The sequence below is a fragment of the Onychomys torridus genome, chromosome 1 (assembly GCF_903995425.1).
Source record: "Onychomys torridus chromosome 1, mOncTor1.1, whole genome shotgun sequence".
NCBI lineage: Eukaryota > Metazoa > Chordata > Mammalia > Rodentia > Cricetidae > Onychomys > Onychomys torridus.
The window spans coordinates 110,427,995-110,443,811 of NC_050443.1; the positions used below are offsets into that span (position 1 = coordinate 110,427,995).

At 50.6% G+C, this 15,817-nt stretch overlaps 1 protein-coding gene across 2 annotated transcripts in view; it reads left to right on the forward strand.

Moving 5' to 3' along the window:
* Positions 1-15,817, forward strand: part of LOC118585682 (phospholysine phosphohistidine inorganic pyrophosphate phosphatase) — a 97,930-nt gene that overhangs the window by 10,065 nt on the left and 72,048 nt on the right. For both annotated transcript variants that reach the window (XM_036190546.1, XM_036190631.1), the window contains exons 2-3: positions 10,864-11,051; positions 14,166-14,319. In XM_036190546.1, the coding sequence (XP_036046439.1) occupies positions 10,864-11,051; positions 14,166-14,319 (342 nt within the window). The remainder of the gene's footprint in view (positions 1-10,863; positions 11,052-14,165; positions 14,320-15,817) is intronic.

The following is a 15,817-nucleotide window of genomic DNA, read 5'->3' on the forward strand; positions in this document are numbered from 1 at the left end:
GGAAGGAAACAGGCTCGGCCTCAGCCCAGGGCAGTCTCATAAAGCAATTCCCACCCAGGATGGTGAGCCAGGCTCTCAACCCAGCCTTCCAGATGGCCCCTCTTGATCCTTAGGGTAAACAGAAATCTTGGGAACCCAATGGAAACCCAAATGCCCATACAGACGGTCTTGGGACAGCTGCAAGCGATTGGGTCAGGGCAACTCTGAAATCTGGCTGGTCCTCACCTCTTCTGGGACCTCCTCAGTGCTCAGCTGCTGTGACAGCATCCAGCCAGGAAGACACAGTTCCTAGGGGTAGCCCAGGCTGAGCTGCTTCCTCTCAGATCTACCTGTGGGCCTGGCTAGCCAGGGAGTCAGCTGGGGGAGGCTCCACCCAGGCTTTGGGCAAGGGGTCTCTACTCTGACGTTGGGCTGTTGGTGATGACTGAGCTCTCCTGTACATTGCCCTTCCCTGTCCAGAGATGAGCCACGCTCGGGGAGGACGTGGGCCTGAGCAGCATGCTCTTTATCCTGGGTTCTGGGTTTTCTGTTTTGCAATGTCGACACTTGAAGTTTCATAACACAGAAGGTGGCTTCCTTCTGTAAACATTCCTGCCAGCACTTGATTCAGAGAAAAGTCCAAGGCCTCCATCATCAGCCCTGCCCCAATGAATGCCTCCCACTGACCCCGTGGGTCTTCCGGCCCCTTGCTTTTGTGTTCCCCAAAAGCACAGAGGATTTGTGACACAGCCTTCTCCCTCTCCTGATCGTGGCAGTCCCAGGGCAGCTGCCCATCACGCTGCACTACCTTTGCCCTGTCCACCAACTCTGTATTTGACCGGAGTGAGATTTTAACTCTTTATTGTCCTCAGAGCAATTTTTTTTTTGTAGGGAGAGGGTAGAGGTTTGAGACAGGGTTTCAGGCCAGCCTGGTCTACAGATCGAGATCCAGGACAGGCACCAAAACAACAACACAGAGAAATCCTGTCTCGAAAAACCAAACAAAAATGAACAAACAAAAAAACAAAACAAAACAGGGTTTCTCGGTGTAGCCCTGGCTGCCCTAGAACTCACTCTGTAGACCAGGCTGGCCTTGAACTCACAGATCTTCCTGTCTTTGCTGGGATTAAAGTCATATACCATGCACCACCACTACCTGGCTACCCCCCCTCCCCCAGCAGTTTTAAAGCATTGCACTTAGTTATTTGTGTGTGCTCGTGCACACGTGGGAAGGTCAGAGAACAGCGTGTAGGAGTTGGCCTCAAGAATTGAACTCGGGTTATCTGGTGCCTTCTCCTGCCAAGCCCTCTCACCATGCTTAGAGAGAGCATTTGCCCTTCTGTATTTCATTTGGGGAAAGAAGCTAAATTAGAAAAGAAAAGAACGTTTCCTGTGAGGTCAGGTAGTGAAAAGCTTGCGGGTGTTTTGGAGAGTGGCGGCAGTGAGGCCCAGGGGGCAACAGCGCACATCTGGTTTGCGTGCCAGGGGCTGCCCAAGAGTACCAGGGGACAGAGTGGGTGGACAGTGCTTTGTCCAGACCGCACGACCTCTGAATGACACCTCATCCAGACTGCACACTCTTGTGCAGCTGTGAAGGAGGTAAAATTAGCTCTTTTGGTGTGGATGTTAGTTTATATGACCTGGATGGTACAGAGGTGAGAAAACTGTAAGATAATGTGTGTAGAATACCTTGTTGTTGTTGTTGTTGTTGTTGTTGTTTGAAGCAGGGTTTCTTTGTGTAGCCCTGGCTGTCCTGAAACTTGCCTTGTAGACCAGGATGGCCTCCTGAGAGCTGGGATTAAACACATGCATCACCACCGCCTGGCCATTAGAATACCTTTTTTAAAAAGTGAAGTTATGTTTTTATTTGTTTAGTTTACAGTGTGTGTGTGTGCGTGTGAGTGTGTGTGTGTGTGTGTGTGTGTGTGCGTGTGTGCGTGTGTGTGTGTGTGTGTGTGTGTGTGTGTGTGAGTGTGCGTGTGTGTGCGCGTGTGTGTGTGTGTGTGTGTGTGTGTGTGTGTGAGTGTGTGCGTGTGTGCGCGTGTGTGTGAGTGTGATGGTAAGTTGCAGGAGTCAGTTCTCTTTCCACTATGTGGGTCCTAGAGATCAACTCCAGGTGAGCAGTCTTGTCGGAAACCTTCCTTATGTCTGAGCCAGCTCGCCGTCCCTTGTTTGTTCATTTTTGAGGTGGAGATTTTCCTATGTTGCCCAGAACATAGGGAGACCAGAACTGGTGGGCTCAAGAGTATTGCCCTGTTCCTGTCTCTGTAGAGCAGGGGTCCTCAACCTTCCCAGTGCTGTGACCCTGTAATACAGTTCCTCATGCTTGGTGACCCCAGCCATGAAATTATTTCATTGCTACTTCATAACTGTAGTTTTGCTACTGTTATGAATCATAGTACAAATATCTGATATGCAACACCAAAGGGGTTGCGACCCTCAGGTTGAGAACCATTTCCTAAGGTTGGGATTCCAGGTGTTCACTACTGAGCTAGACTATTATGCCATCTTTTAAAAGACAAAATAGGCCAGGCAGTGGTGGTGCACACCTTTAATCCCAGCACTCGGGAGGCAGAGGCAGGAGGATCTCTGTGAGTTCGAGGCCAGCCTGGGCTACAGAGTGAGTTCCAGGACAGTGAGGGTTATGTAGAGAAACCCTGTGTAGAAAAGAAATAAGAAAAATAAAATACAAAGTAAATACAACAACCCCTATCCATCTGGGCTGGTGTCATAGTTGATTCATGAACTTGAACTTGGCGGAGGGAGGCCAGAGAGTCTTAGGTGAATGTGGGAGGCTGTAGCCACAACTCCTCCTTTAGCAGTAAGATTTGTTGCCTGGATTGTGATCTCAGGTGGGCAGGGTCACCCCCAGAGGTCAAGGCAGCCAGTGTGGGTGTTCTGGAGCAGGGTTACTGCGTCCCCTTCAGTGTGGTACAGTAACCTGTGAGACTCACTCATGACGCCATGGCTCCCAGGACAGATGGGGAAGTTCTCAGGCACTGCTCAGGGCTCTGAGAGGAGTAGGGTGACTTCTCATACCCTTGGGGACAGGAAAGATGCCGTCCAGCTTATAGAGGAGGGGTCTGAGGGAGATGTTGAGACGTACATATCTCATGAGAAGGGATGGGGTCTGGTGGTCACACCCAGCAGGTGCCACCTTTTACCTGTCACCAAAAAAGTGATAGGTGTCAGAGCCAAGGGGTGAGAGCCTGGGTTTCTAATCCCAGCTCTGCCCCACAGCTGGCCTGTGGACTTAGGCCGGATTCCCCAATTTCTGCCTATAATAATGTACATGGTGAGGCATTGTAACACAATTTCTGAATGGTCTTATAATAAAAAAAAAAAAACTGGAACCAGATATTGAGGCGAAAGCTGAAAAATCAGAGAGATAAAGGACAAGCCACCTCTTACCTCTACGACTCCTCAGCATGAAAAGCCTTAGCTGATAGGCCTCTAGCCAAATGAACTTCCTCAGCCTAAAAGCCTTTAGTTCCTGTCTCCTCACACCTTATATACCTTTCTCTGCCCAACATACCACTTCCTTTCTCAACCACTCAAGTGCTGGGATTAAAAGCTTGTGTGCTTCTCAAGCAAAGGTATGAGATCTCAAGTGCTGGGATTAAAGGCATGTGACTCCCCAGTACTGGGATTAAAGGCGTGTGCCACCCCTGCCTGGCTCTGTTTCTCTCCTAGACTGAGTCAGTCTCATGTAGTCCAGGGTGGCTTTGAACTCACTGAGATCCAGACAGATCTCTGCCTCCTGAGTGCTAGGATTAAAGGCATGTGCCACCACTGTCTGTTCTCTGTGTTTAATCTAGTGGCTTGTTCTGTTCCCTGATCTTCAGGTAAATTTTATTAGGGTACACAACATTATCACCACAAGGCACAGAATTATGCGAGGGATTTTCTCCGTTGTCAGAGTTTGATTAGTCATAGGCACTCTGTGAATGGTCTGCTGTCAGATGAAGAGCGTGGGATGAGGGATTACTTCCTTGAGAAACAGCATCTTTCAGGTATAGAACTTGGTTCCTATTCAAAGTCAAGGCATTCTGTTCTGCCCAAGGCCAACATGGAAGGACTACTGTCCTGGCTGTGTCCTGGTAGGTCTCTCAGCATCCTCCCACATGTCCCCATCTGTGAGTAGGACCCCCATCTCTCAGATTTCACAGGATGCAGTGTGATGTATGAGTAAAGCCAGTTACTAGGTGCTGCTAGTTGTCGAAGAGGTATGTCTCTCTGTCCTGGTGTCTCCAGGACACCTATCAAGTCTTGAGGCATCTTCTCCTCTGAATGGAACTCTCTTCCTATAAGTGCCAGGCAGTGCACTCTGGGTTCTTCCCTCCGGACCTGCTTCAGTGAAACCCTGCCTTCCTATTCGACAGAACCTACCTGGAAGGCTGAGCTGCCCAACAGTAGCACAGGTCACCTTATAGTCATCACTGTGACTTATTATTGAGTATTTGCAAATTTGCCAGGTACTTCCCGTGTGTCTCTTTATAGCATCAGCAACCCTATCTGGTAGCTGCTGTGAATGCCTTGCTGCATAGATGAGGAATCTGGGGTTTGAGAGGCTCAGGGAACAACCTGCAGAACACATAGGGAGAGGCGTGTCTGCTTTCTGAACCCAGCTTCCACCATGCCCTTGGGATGCTGGGCACTGAACAGTCTGGCCTGTTCAAGGCCACCCGTGCTTGGGGATGACTGCCTGCCAGCTGAATTTGCAGGGCTGGAGAGTGGGACTTGTGTCCATGCACATCCCCGGCATGCTGCATGTGCTCCAGTCTCCCCTCTGTGTGATTCACTTAGGTCAGGGTCACCAGGGTCTCTCTGGTTACTGAGTCTCATGCATTCAACTCAAGTGTTTGTCAATTGCTATGAAATCGATGCTCTGGCCTTGGCATGTCCCTGTGATCTGAGCTCAAGCACGTCAGAGAACACAATGGTTAGATGTTCTGAGGGCAGGTAAGGTGGTACCAGCACAGGGTAGGCGGGCTGTGTGTTTTGTAAGGGCCTTGGCTAGGGTCCTGCCCAAGTCACATGAACTCCCTGAATGCATGTGGCCTACTGGCCTTCCCCAAGAGGAACTATCACCTGACCACCGCACTGCTGCTCTGTTCTCTGCCCAGAGTTTGGACTCTGACCACACGTGTGCTACTGTCCAGCAGTGCCCATTGGAGCTTGGGGAGGCCTGGGCAGGGATAGCCATTTGCCAAGAGAGGGGAAAAGGATAAGGAAGGTGTAGTAGGGCCAGCCAAGGTTTTGGTGGTGCCGTGGCTGGTGCCTTCCACCACTCAGGGTCTTTTGTTGATGTCAGTGAGTGAGTTCATGGAGATCACATCTCTTCTATGCCAGTCTCAATAGTGTCTCCAGCATGCAGCGCTAGAGAGCCTTCTGAGTGACAGCCCTGAAATGGCATGGCTTCTAATCCCAGTTTAGGAGGAAAGTAGAGAATCAGGAGTTCTAGGTCATCCTTAGCTACACATTGAGTTTGATGCCCACCTGTCCTCCTTGGGACCCTGTATATCAACAAACAAACAAACAAACACATAAGGATGAAAAGCAAGATGTTGGGGATTTAGCTCATGGTAGAGCGCTTGCCTAGCAAGCACAAGGCCCTGGGTTCGATCCTCAGCTCTGGCAAAAAAAAAAAAAAAAAAAAAAAAAAAAGAATGAAAAGCATTTCAGGACCTGGCATGGTAGCGTCTGCCATCCTGGCCCACCCTGTCTCAAGAAACCAAACCTAACAAAAACCCTGGTACACTCTAGCTGTGAGGAGCTTAGGTAGCTGCCTGTATTTCATTTTCTAATAACCCCAGAGGTACTATTAACATCATTTTCCCCTTGTGATGGTTTATATCACATGTTAGCTGGACAGGATCTAGAAATACCTTGGGGACAAATCCCTGGGCATGTCTAGGAGAGATTTTCTAAATTGGGCAATGGAGATGGGAAGACCTGCCCTACATGTGGCTGACACCATTCTATGGGCCAGGCTGAATAAAAAGGAGAAAGCCAGCTGAGCGTCTGCGGTGTTAATCTCTTTATGCTTCCCGACTGTGACGACAATGGTGACCAGTTCCCTCCTGCCGCCATGCCTTCCCCACCATGAGGGACTGTACCCCTGAACTGTGAGCCAGGGTAAACACTTCCTCTCTCAAGTTGCTTTGCCCAGGTATTTTGTCACACCAACAGAAACCTTGTATCTCGCTGGCCTGCTTCCACGTGGGACCTGCCTTCCCATCCCAGGTGAGGTCGGAGTAGCACTGCTGGCTGGAGCGGTGGAAGACAGAGGATGAGAGAAAGGCCTTCCCAATCTCTGCCACATGAGCCTCTCTGCGACCAGGCGGGCCTTGGATTCAACTTGCGTCACTTAGGTCACTCCCAGTAAAGCATCAGCAGTGCTGGATTTGGAGACCATGACAGATTCATTTTGGGCAGGAATCTAGAAGGCTTCCAAACCACCTCTGTGCAGGACTGTGCTGGTCACTTCCTGTCCATCTGGGACCCCAGTGAGCCTTTGAACTGCCGTTTCCGAAGTTTGAGATTACTTCATGGACATTTCACCTGTAAAGACGTTCTTTAAACCCTTAATAGTCCTGTCCCCTAGGGTCTCCGTGACCCTGTTCAGGGGTTTCTTGCAGTCTCTGTGACATCTTTTGGTTTGGGGGACCCTGACTACTTCCACCCAGTTGCTCTAGCTCTAGGTCCACACAAGGCTCTAGCCACCGGCGTTGTCCCCAGGGCTGCTGTGCCCTGTCTGTTCCCGTGACACCTGTGGAAGCACAGGACATGATGCCCTGAAGTCACAGCTCTAGTCTCCAGAAATCCTCAAGCTGGCAGAGGGCTGGAGGAAGGAGGTCTCGGTGGCACACAAAGCATGGCTGGAGGAGGATGGCCTCTGTGCGGACAGGGGGAGATCACGCTTTTGGAGGGAGGACCTCTGGACCTGGCCTGGAGAGAGGATGAGATTCGGGTCCAAGGGGTGACGATGACGTCGATGAAGGCAAAGACAGTGAGAGGACCTCCAGGCAGATAAAGGCAACAAAAGCCAGGGAGAAGAGGGGCCCCATCGGGAGTGACCCGGCCTGTTCTTCCCCTGACAAGCTCCTGGCCCTGCCCAGTCCCCCTTTCTGGTCCCTCTGAGAGGAGTTCCTTGCTCTCCAGCTTCTCAGCCCTTGGCAAGCTGGAGAGGGCAGGCTTTGAGCTATCCCAAGGTCACTCAGGATGTCCAATAATTGTCCTAACACTTTACCTGCCACGGAACAGTAATGAGAGGGTTTCCATTATTTTCGGGTGAGCGCTCCTGGCAGATGCCCGACAGCCAGCAGATGTGTAAAGTCCGAGGTGATTTGTAAGGGACCGGCTCATCTGATGCACGGTAATTGCACAGGGCGATGTTGTCACTCAGAGGAGTGTCCTGGCCTGCTAGGATGAGGTTAAGGTCAGTTCAGAGATCCAGCTGGGTCACAGGAAGTGGGACTCCTGCGGGGGGTGGGGTTGGTCAGTGGCTAAGACCCTGGCCACAAACTCAGTGGGGTCTTCAGGCCAGCCAAGGGCCTTCCCTGCCATAGTTTTTGGGTGTTGGGGGTGGACCTGCAGCCACCGTCCATCAGGGATCCTTCTGCAGCTCTCTGGAAACTGCCTTCTTGGGCCTTTTGTGGTGATCTGGAATCTGTGTTCTAGGCCCCCCAGGGCCAGATTTATAGCATACCAGTGCTCACAGAGAGATGTAGACATGATCCCCCGGCTCCTTCTGCCTGGGTCGCTGTAACAAACACCAACAACTTGCAGCTTATACTGTATGCGTTTCTTTTTCCCAGTGCTGGAGGTCCTGGCTGTCCATGCTCAAGGTGCTTGCATGGTTGGGTTCTGGTGATGGCGATTTTGCCGTGTGTTCACGTGATCTGTGCTGTGAGAGAGATGAGGGATCAAGGAAGAGAAGGGAGATGGCAGGCACTAGGCCTCACAGGATGGTTTTTTGTTTGTTTGTTTTGGGGATAGGGTCTCCAGAGGTACCCCTCAGGCAGGCCTGAAATCTGCCATGTGGACCATGGTCTCAGACTGGCAGCAATCTTCCAGCTTCTGCCTTCAATGCTGGAGTTACAAGCATGTGTCACCATACCCAGCCTGTGGGTCTCTGAGGACATTTGTCCTATCATATGAGGACCCTGTCTTATGATTCTACTTCATCATAATTTGCTGCTATAGGCCTTGTCGCCAAGTACAGACACACTGGGGGTTAGGGCTTCAGTGTAGGAATTTGGTGTGGCACAATTCAGTCCATAGCTCAGGCCATCCAGGCCTTCACATTGGCGTGTGGCTTTTTGCCTATCTCAATTTCAACCCAGGTACACACACAGGTCAGACCCACACGTGTCTCACTCCTCCCTACAGTAGGATGCCCCAGAATAGAGCTGGGACTGCTGGGCCCTGCCCGGGACATAGTGTTACATTTGAAGGCCCTCTGTGCGAGGGCCCCATAGACTTTGTGCCCACAGGCCAGATGACCTGGGTCAGGCCTCTTCTAGAAGATTTCCCTTCTTGTCTCCTGAGTAGGGAAAATTTTTTTTTACTCAGTTAGCTGGTACATAAGGAGGGCTACCTGTGAGGATGACCACCCTGGGAGAGTGAAGACAAGTTCAGGCCATGGACACTCAGCACAGTGAGAGTACTTCTCCACAGCCAAGATCCAGGGAAACCTGCATTGGTACTTTACTAACTTTAAACTTTTTAAATTTTTAATTTTATGTGCGGGGGTGTCTGTGCACCATGTGTGTGCAGTGCTCACAGAATCCAGAAGATGTTGCCTGATCCCCTGGAACCGAAGTTACATATAGTTGTTACATACAGTTCCAGTGGTGAGCTGTCATGTGGGTGCTGGGAACCAAACTTGGGTTCTCTACAACAGCGGAAAGTGTTCTTAGCCACTGAACCATCTCTCCAGCCCACGCTTTACTATTTTAGTAAATGACAGGGGACTACTGTAATGATTTCCAGTAATTTTAAATAAAGAGACTTCATGGGGCTGGCCTCTGGTGGTCACAGGGCCTGTGGTAAAGCATCAAGAGGGGACATGGTCAGTGGCACAAAGGGACAGAAACCAGAGGGAAGGCTTGGCATATGCAGTTCCAAACACATTGTACCTGGACAGATAAACTCTTGCAAATAGAAAGCGCCGATTTCCAACCAACTCATGTTGGTCTCTCAAAGGAGACAATGAGCTCCTCCCTCCCATCCTCATCAGAAGTTGTGTTTAGAGTGACAGATGTGAGGCTCTGCCATCTCGCTGTCACACCGATTGCTCACTGTTCTGAGAAGGTCACATCATCATTCATTAGTGGTAATTAGTCCCCTGAGACCCCTGCACTTCTTCCCTCAACTGCCCCATTAACTTGGGTGTGAATCACACATTCCAGGCACCAATCAATGAAGACCCATCCCTAATACACAAGGTGATGCTATTAGTTACAATATATTAACTGCCTAATTTAAAAATAAAAAAGCCATCTTTATGAAGGGCAATTAACCACTGAGTGTAATTGGTCATTCATAAACCTCTGATTAGGAAAGACAAATAATAAGAAAGGGATGAACCACCTAGGCTCTGGAAGATGTGGTCTGTGCAATTGACGGCCGTAGAGCTACAGATTTCTTCATAAATGGCACCTGGTAGCCCCAGAGCTGGCCGGTCCCTGAAACTCCCTCGCTTCTGTGGGCGCCGAGGGGCCACAGGATCAGAGTCAGCCTAAGGGAAGTCACAGAAAAGGTGTTTCAGGCTAGTGCTTTCTCCTCGAGGTCTCAGCTCTAGTTGACTTCTTAGTAAGGCCTCTCCAACCTTCCCGTCCAGATAGCCATTGTCCCCTCACCCTGTTTGTGTCCTTCACGGTTGCTCTCTTCCCAGGTGCCAATGGCCTTCCTTGCCTGCAATCCTTGTTCACTGCCAGCCAGCCTCCATGCTGCCCGAGAACTGCGGCCAGGAAGGCCCTTCCTGCAGGCACAGCACCAGCCTGCAGTCACTACAGCTCCATGCCCAGTACCCAGTGCACACTGGTTATTTGTAGATAAGTGGAATGTCATCTCACTGGGGACCTCTTGAGACATCCGCTTTGTGGCTTTGAATCCAAAGAGCTCACCCAAATGTCACCAGGACACTCCGAAGGAGGGGGTCATGGTGACCATTGGCTTCAGTGCATCTTAGTTTTATGGAACCTCGATTCTGGGTTTATGCAGGGTGGGGTTCCCATTTCTACATTCCAGAACTGTCATGTTCCTGCTGTCTGTTTCCGACAGACCCTGTCTGTTGACTTTAATGAGAAGACAGACCTCATCTTGGTGCCCCTGCCTTACCCTGTTGGAGAAGTATGGATCCAGAGTTAGTAACTCGTGGACATGGGCAGTAACAAGTACCAGGGGGAAATGCCAGTGCTATGGAGTGAGGTGGAGAAACAGCTGCGGGCATTCTAAGATGGCTTGCAGCTAGGCCAGGTGGATGGTGATGGGGAATTGATGAGTGGGTCTGGAGTCAGTGGTGTGTGTGTGTGTGTGTGTGTGTGTGTGTGTGTGTGTGTGTGTGTGTGTGTGTTCCCAGGTGGGAGTGGGGTGAAGTGTTCCAAGCAGAGGTGGGGTAGGAAGCCCTAGGGAAGCTCACCTGACTCTGATCATGTGGGGTTGGCAGGAAGTTTGGGGGTGTGGCCTCCCAGCATTCTGCACTTCAAGAAGTGGTCTGTTCCAGCTAAGAAATCCTATCCTGAACACACCTGTGACTGTGACTTGGCCGGCACTGCTACTTAACCAGTTGCTCTTGCAGGAGTCCCTCTCTGGGCTTCTTCTCAGGAGGCCACACTCCTCTGCTGAGCACACTTCCTTTGTGTTTTTGTGGCCCAGACTGAAGAGGTCCCCGTTGAAGGTGAGATTCTGCACCAATGAGTCCCAGAAGTCCCGGAGAGAGCTGGTGGGGTTGCTTCAGCGGCTGGGATTTGACATCTCAGAAGGGGAGGTAACCGCCCCTGCACCAGCCACCTGCCAGATCCTGAAGGAGCGAGGCCTGCGCCCACACCTGCTCATCCATGATGGTAGGTAGGCCTGCCTGGGACGAACTTTTGTGGTGCAGGACTTCCACGCCCACTTGGGCCAAACCATGAGAAACAATGCAGGTCAAGCCTGACTTCCTCCATGACACTTGTGAGTCTTCAGGGTACAAAACTCACGAGGCTCCCTTCTGGGGGATAGGGGAAAGGTAAGACCAGGCTCCAGCTGTCCCTCTCCAAGCCCCAGCCTCAAGGCCAGGCCTGAATGTGCTGATATTGTGTTCTCCAAGAACACACTAATAAATTTATCTGGGGTCAGAGAACGGAACAGCCACTAGACAGACATAAAGGCCAGAAAATGGTGGCACTCACGCCTTTAATCCTAGCATTCCAGAGGCAGAAATCCCTCTGGATCTCTGAGTTCAAGGCCACGTTAGAAACAGCCAGGCATGGTGACACACGCCTTTATCCCAAGAAGTGAGGCTTTAATCCCAGGGAGTGAGGGCAGAAACCAGGAAGATATATACGGCGTGAAGACCAGAAACTAACAGCATTTGGCTGGTTAAGCATTTGGCTGGTTAAGCTTTTAGACTTTTAGCAGCAGTTCAGCTGGTTAAGCTTTTAGGCTTTGGAGCAGCACAGTTCAGCTGAGTGGCTTCCAGTCTGAGGAAACAGGATCAGCTGAGGAACTGGCAAGGTGAGGTAGCTGTGGCTTGTTCTGCGTCTCTGATCTTCCAGCATTCACCCCAATACCTGGCCTTGGGTTTGATTTTATTAATAAGATTCCTGCTACACCTGAGGTGTCCTGAGAGTAAAGCCTGAGGTGTTGTTCCTTGATGGAGGCGAGAGGTCAAGGATTTACCCAAGAGGTAAGATTGAGAGAGAAGAAAGGAGGGGGAAGTAGACTGGATGGATAGGAGAAGACGACAATCAAGGTTGCAGTCTATAGCTTTCCAGTGTCTGCTGCCTGTAGCCTGTCTGCCTCAGTGACACCCGGTACCGCTCTTCGGTGCAGTTTGCAAATGCCCTGTCAGAACATGCTTTGAGTTCAGGTGATTTTCGTCTGCAAGAGCAGAGATCCCGGAGCCCTCAATGGGCAGCTTTTGCGGAGCAAAGCAGAGGCAGCGCCACCGTTCTCTGGTGACTGTTTAAAAACAGGGTTTGGGTACTTTGGAATGCTTTTTTGTCCTTCCTTCCTTCCTTCTCCCCCTCCCCACCCCGCCCTGTCCTCTGACCCCCATTTTCATTTCCATAAACCTCTGGGCAGAGGCAGGGCACTCTGCTGAAGTAGAAAGTACTCCCTGGAAAGCTGGAGGATGGAATCCACTGCCTTGGCATCAGTTAAGGGAATCATGACCAGCCTTTAAAAATCCCTTTTCTAGCCTCCATTCTCTGTAGTTAGGAACCCGGCCAATGCTTTTAGAAATCCCATCTCCTGTTTCCCAGGAAAAGGGTTGCTAGGCATGGAAGAAGGGGTAGAGAAGCTGGGGTGGGGTGGGGCAGGAGAAAGCCTTGGCTCAAAGGCGGTGCTAACCAAGGAATCCAGCTGACAGGAACCTTGTGAGGCTGGAGGAGCAAGGGCTGTCCTTCCTCACTGCTGTGTCTGTGTTCTCAATGAATGTCCCTGTTTTTCAGGCTTTGACTTTTTCTAGGTTTTATTATTGATGTTTTCCACTCATTACTGTATTATTAAAATCTTCAGACAGATAGCAGGCCTCAACAACTTTTACTTGGTGGGGCTCTGGAGATGACTCAGTCAGTAAGTACCTGCTACACAAGCAGTAGGGCTTGAGTTTGGTCCCCAACAGCCATGTGAGAAGCCGAGCATAGCAGTGTAACCCGCAATCCAAGCTCCGAGGAAGTGAGGCCGTGAGGCTCCCTGGGGCTCCCCGGCCACCCAGCCTGGCCAGATTGGCCCAGTGGATGTTGGTGCAGTGCCCTGAGTATTTCAGCCTGTGACTAACTGGAGCTCAGCGTGTGGTCAGTTTTTTCCTGTTGATGTAAGAGTTATGTGTGGCCAAGAAACCAAGCCTCTGCTACGCTTTTGCTCACTGTAACTTTTGTAACCCCTGGAATCCTACACTTCTAGAGACCTCCATTATTATTATCATCACCCTGAAGCTTCCTGCATACCCTTCCAGTCAGTTCCTACTGCTACCCCTTAGTGACAGTTTATTATTAATGTTAATGTTATTGTTATGATGATGATGATGATTGGTTTTCTGAGACAAGGTTTCTCTGTGTAATGGCTGTCTTGGAACTCTCTCTATAGACCGGGTTGGCCTCGAACTCACAGAGATCCGCCTGCCTCTGCCTCCTGAGTGCTGGGATTAAAGGTGTGCGCCGCCGCCGCCGCCACCACCACCGCCACCATCACCCAGATGACATTTATTATTTTTATATTCCTATTGTAAATAAATGTGCCTATTTAGAATCACATATCAATAGAATGTCACAATGTATATTTGGTCCAGGAACCCCAAAGGCGACTCTAGGTCTCAGTTACTCCCTGGACAGGCCCAGAAAGACATTGCACTAAAGCTGGGTACAGTGAAAGATCACCGCTCAGCTTAACCAGGGAGGAGCTTCGTGAGGCGAAGGGCAGAGGAAACCAGGCGTGAAGTCCCAGTTGTCCCCCGCATGGGATGTGCTTGGTTCTTTCAGCAGGGATGTGTGCCGCGGCAGGTTGGAAAGCCTATACTTTTTTGAGACAGGTGGTCATCTAAGCACACAGTCCTCATGTGACTAACCTTAGGGACTCCACATGCATCCACATCCGTCACCCAAGATCAACCCGACCCGGTATGACCCGGTTCCTCGGGTGCCCCACTCCTCCTGTCAGACAGGCCTTTCTGTGGAGTGTGCAGGATTCGAGCAGGCCAGGCCTGCGGAGGTAGCCCTCTCTTTCACAGAAAGTAGTCTTTTGTGTCAAGTTTCTGTCACCTGCCTAGAGGCTCATCTCATGTACTCTGTCCTTGCTCTTTGCCCTGTAGGGACCATACCACAGTTTTATTTATGTCTGCATGTTCCCCAGCGTCAGGCTGCTCTGAAATATATATTCTGCCAGGCAGACCTAGCTGAGAGAAGGTGTCCCAGTTAGGAGCTGGTAGGAGGCCACATTCTGGGCTTGAGGACTGTCTGTGTCTCTTGTCGTTCCAGGGGTCCGCTCAGAATTTGATGACATTGACATGGTCAACCCAAACTGTGTCGTGATTGCGGATGCTGGTGAAGGCTTTTCCTATGAGAATATGAACAGAGCCTTCCGAGTGCTCATGGAGCTGGAAAACCCTGTGCTCATATCACTGGGAAAGGGGTGAGTCGGCGGTGGCGGCGGCAGGGGGATGGTGCCGGGCAGCTCTGCCCAATGCTTTGTGGTTCTCTGCTACAGGATCCAGTAGAGACAGATGCCAACAGGTGCTGTGGGAGTGGGCACAGGGGCCTTTCCCTCCTCCCTTGCCTTTTCTCTTCATTTCCTCATTTCTTCTCCTCTAATAATCTTTCCAGGGCTGTTAGACCAAGTTTCTCTATGAATGTTGGGCCGGGAGAGGGGTGAAGGCATCAGTGCAGGTGGGGGCCCTGAGGAGATCTCAAAGGCTAGGTATGTGTTGTCTGTCCTAAGTTTATAGTAAAGTAGGAAAAGGTCCCTTAGCACAGGACATAGCACAAGATGTTTGGGAATGGTCCCTAGGGATACTTCATGTATTAATAGATGGGGTCTGGGAGGATGCTTTGGTCTGGATGCCAGGTGCTGTCTCTAGAGTTGGCATTGGTCCCCATGCTTTGGCAAGGCTTTTATCACACTTAACACCACGCTGGTCAGTTTGTACTGCTCCAGCAGACACCTAAGATAAACTGGTTAAAAGAAGGCCAGGTCTTGGGGTCATAGCTTCACAGGCTTGCGTTGGGCTTGTGGTGAGGGTGGACACCATGGGAAAGGTGTCCAGCTTATCTCCCTGGAGACTGGGAAACAAAGAGAGAAAGAGGAAGAGTCCCCGGTGTCCCCTGCAAGCTTCCCCACCTTAGAGGGGGTGTATGTGTGTGTATGGGTGTTTTGCCTACATGCATGTTTGCACACCATATATGTGTAGTACTGATGGAGACCAGAAGAGAAAGTTAGATTTCCTGAAACTGGATTTATAGACTGCTATTAGCAGCCATGTGGGTGCCAGGGATTGAACCCAGGTCCTCTGGAAGAGCAGTAACCACTGAGCCATCTCTCCAGTCCTAGACCCCCACCTCCTTAAGGATCTACCACCTCTCAACACTTCCATCAGCTGTGGACCAAGCGTTCAGCTCATGGGCCTCTGGGAGACAGTCAGGATGTACACCCTCGCACCAGCTTTTTCTTTAAAGGAAAGCACTGTTTGCTTCACATCTTCCCTTCCTTCCTTTCTCCCTTACTTGCTTTCTTTGGTTTTTTAATTTCATGTGTATGCATGTTTTGCCTACATGTATGTATGTACACCACATGTATGCCTCCTACCCACGGAGGTCAGAAAGGGTGTCAGATTCCTTGGAAGTGGAGTTATTGCTAGTTGTGAGCCGCCACATAGGTGCTAGGAACCAAAGTCAAGTCCACTGTGAGAACAAGTGCTCTGACTGCTGAGCCATCTTCCCAGCCCCTGTTTTGTTTCGTTTTGTTTTTGAGACGGGATCTGGTGTCTCCGCAGGCTGGCCTGAAGCTGGTTATGTTCTATGTAATTGAGATTGGTCTTCAACTTCTGATTCCCTTGCCTCTATCTCCCACCTCTGCGGTTACAGGTGTGCTGCCACAGCCAACAAAGCACACCTTCCTTCACTGTCGGTGCTGG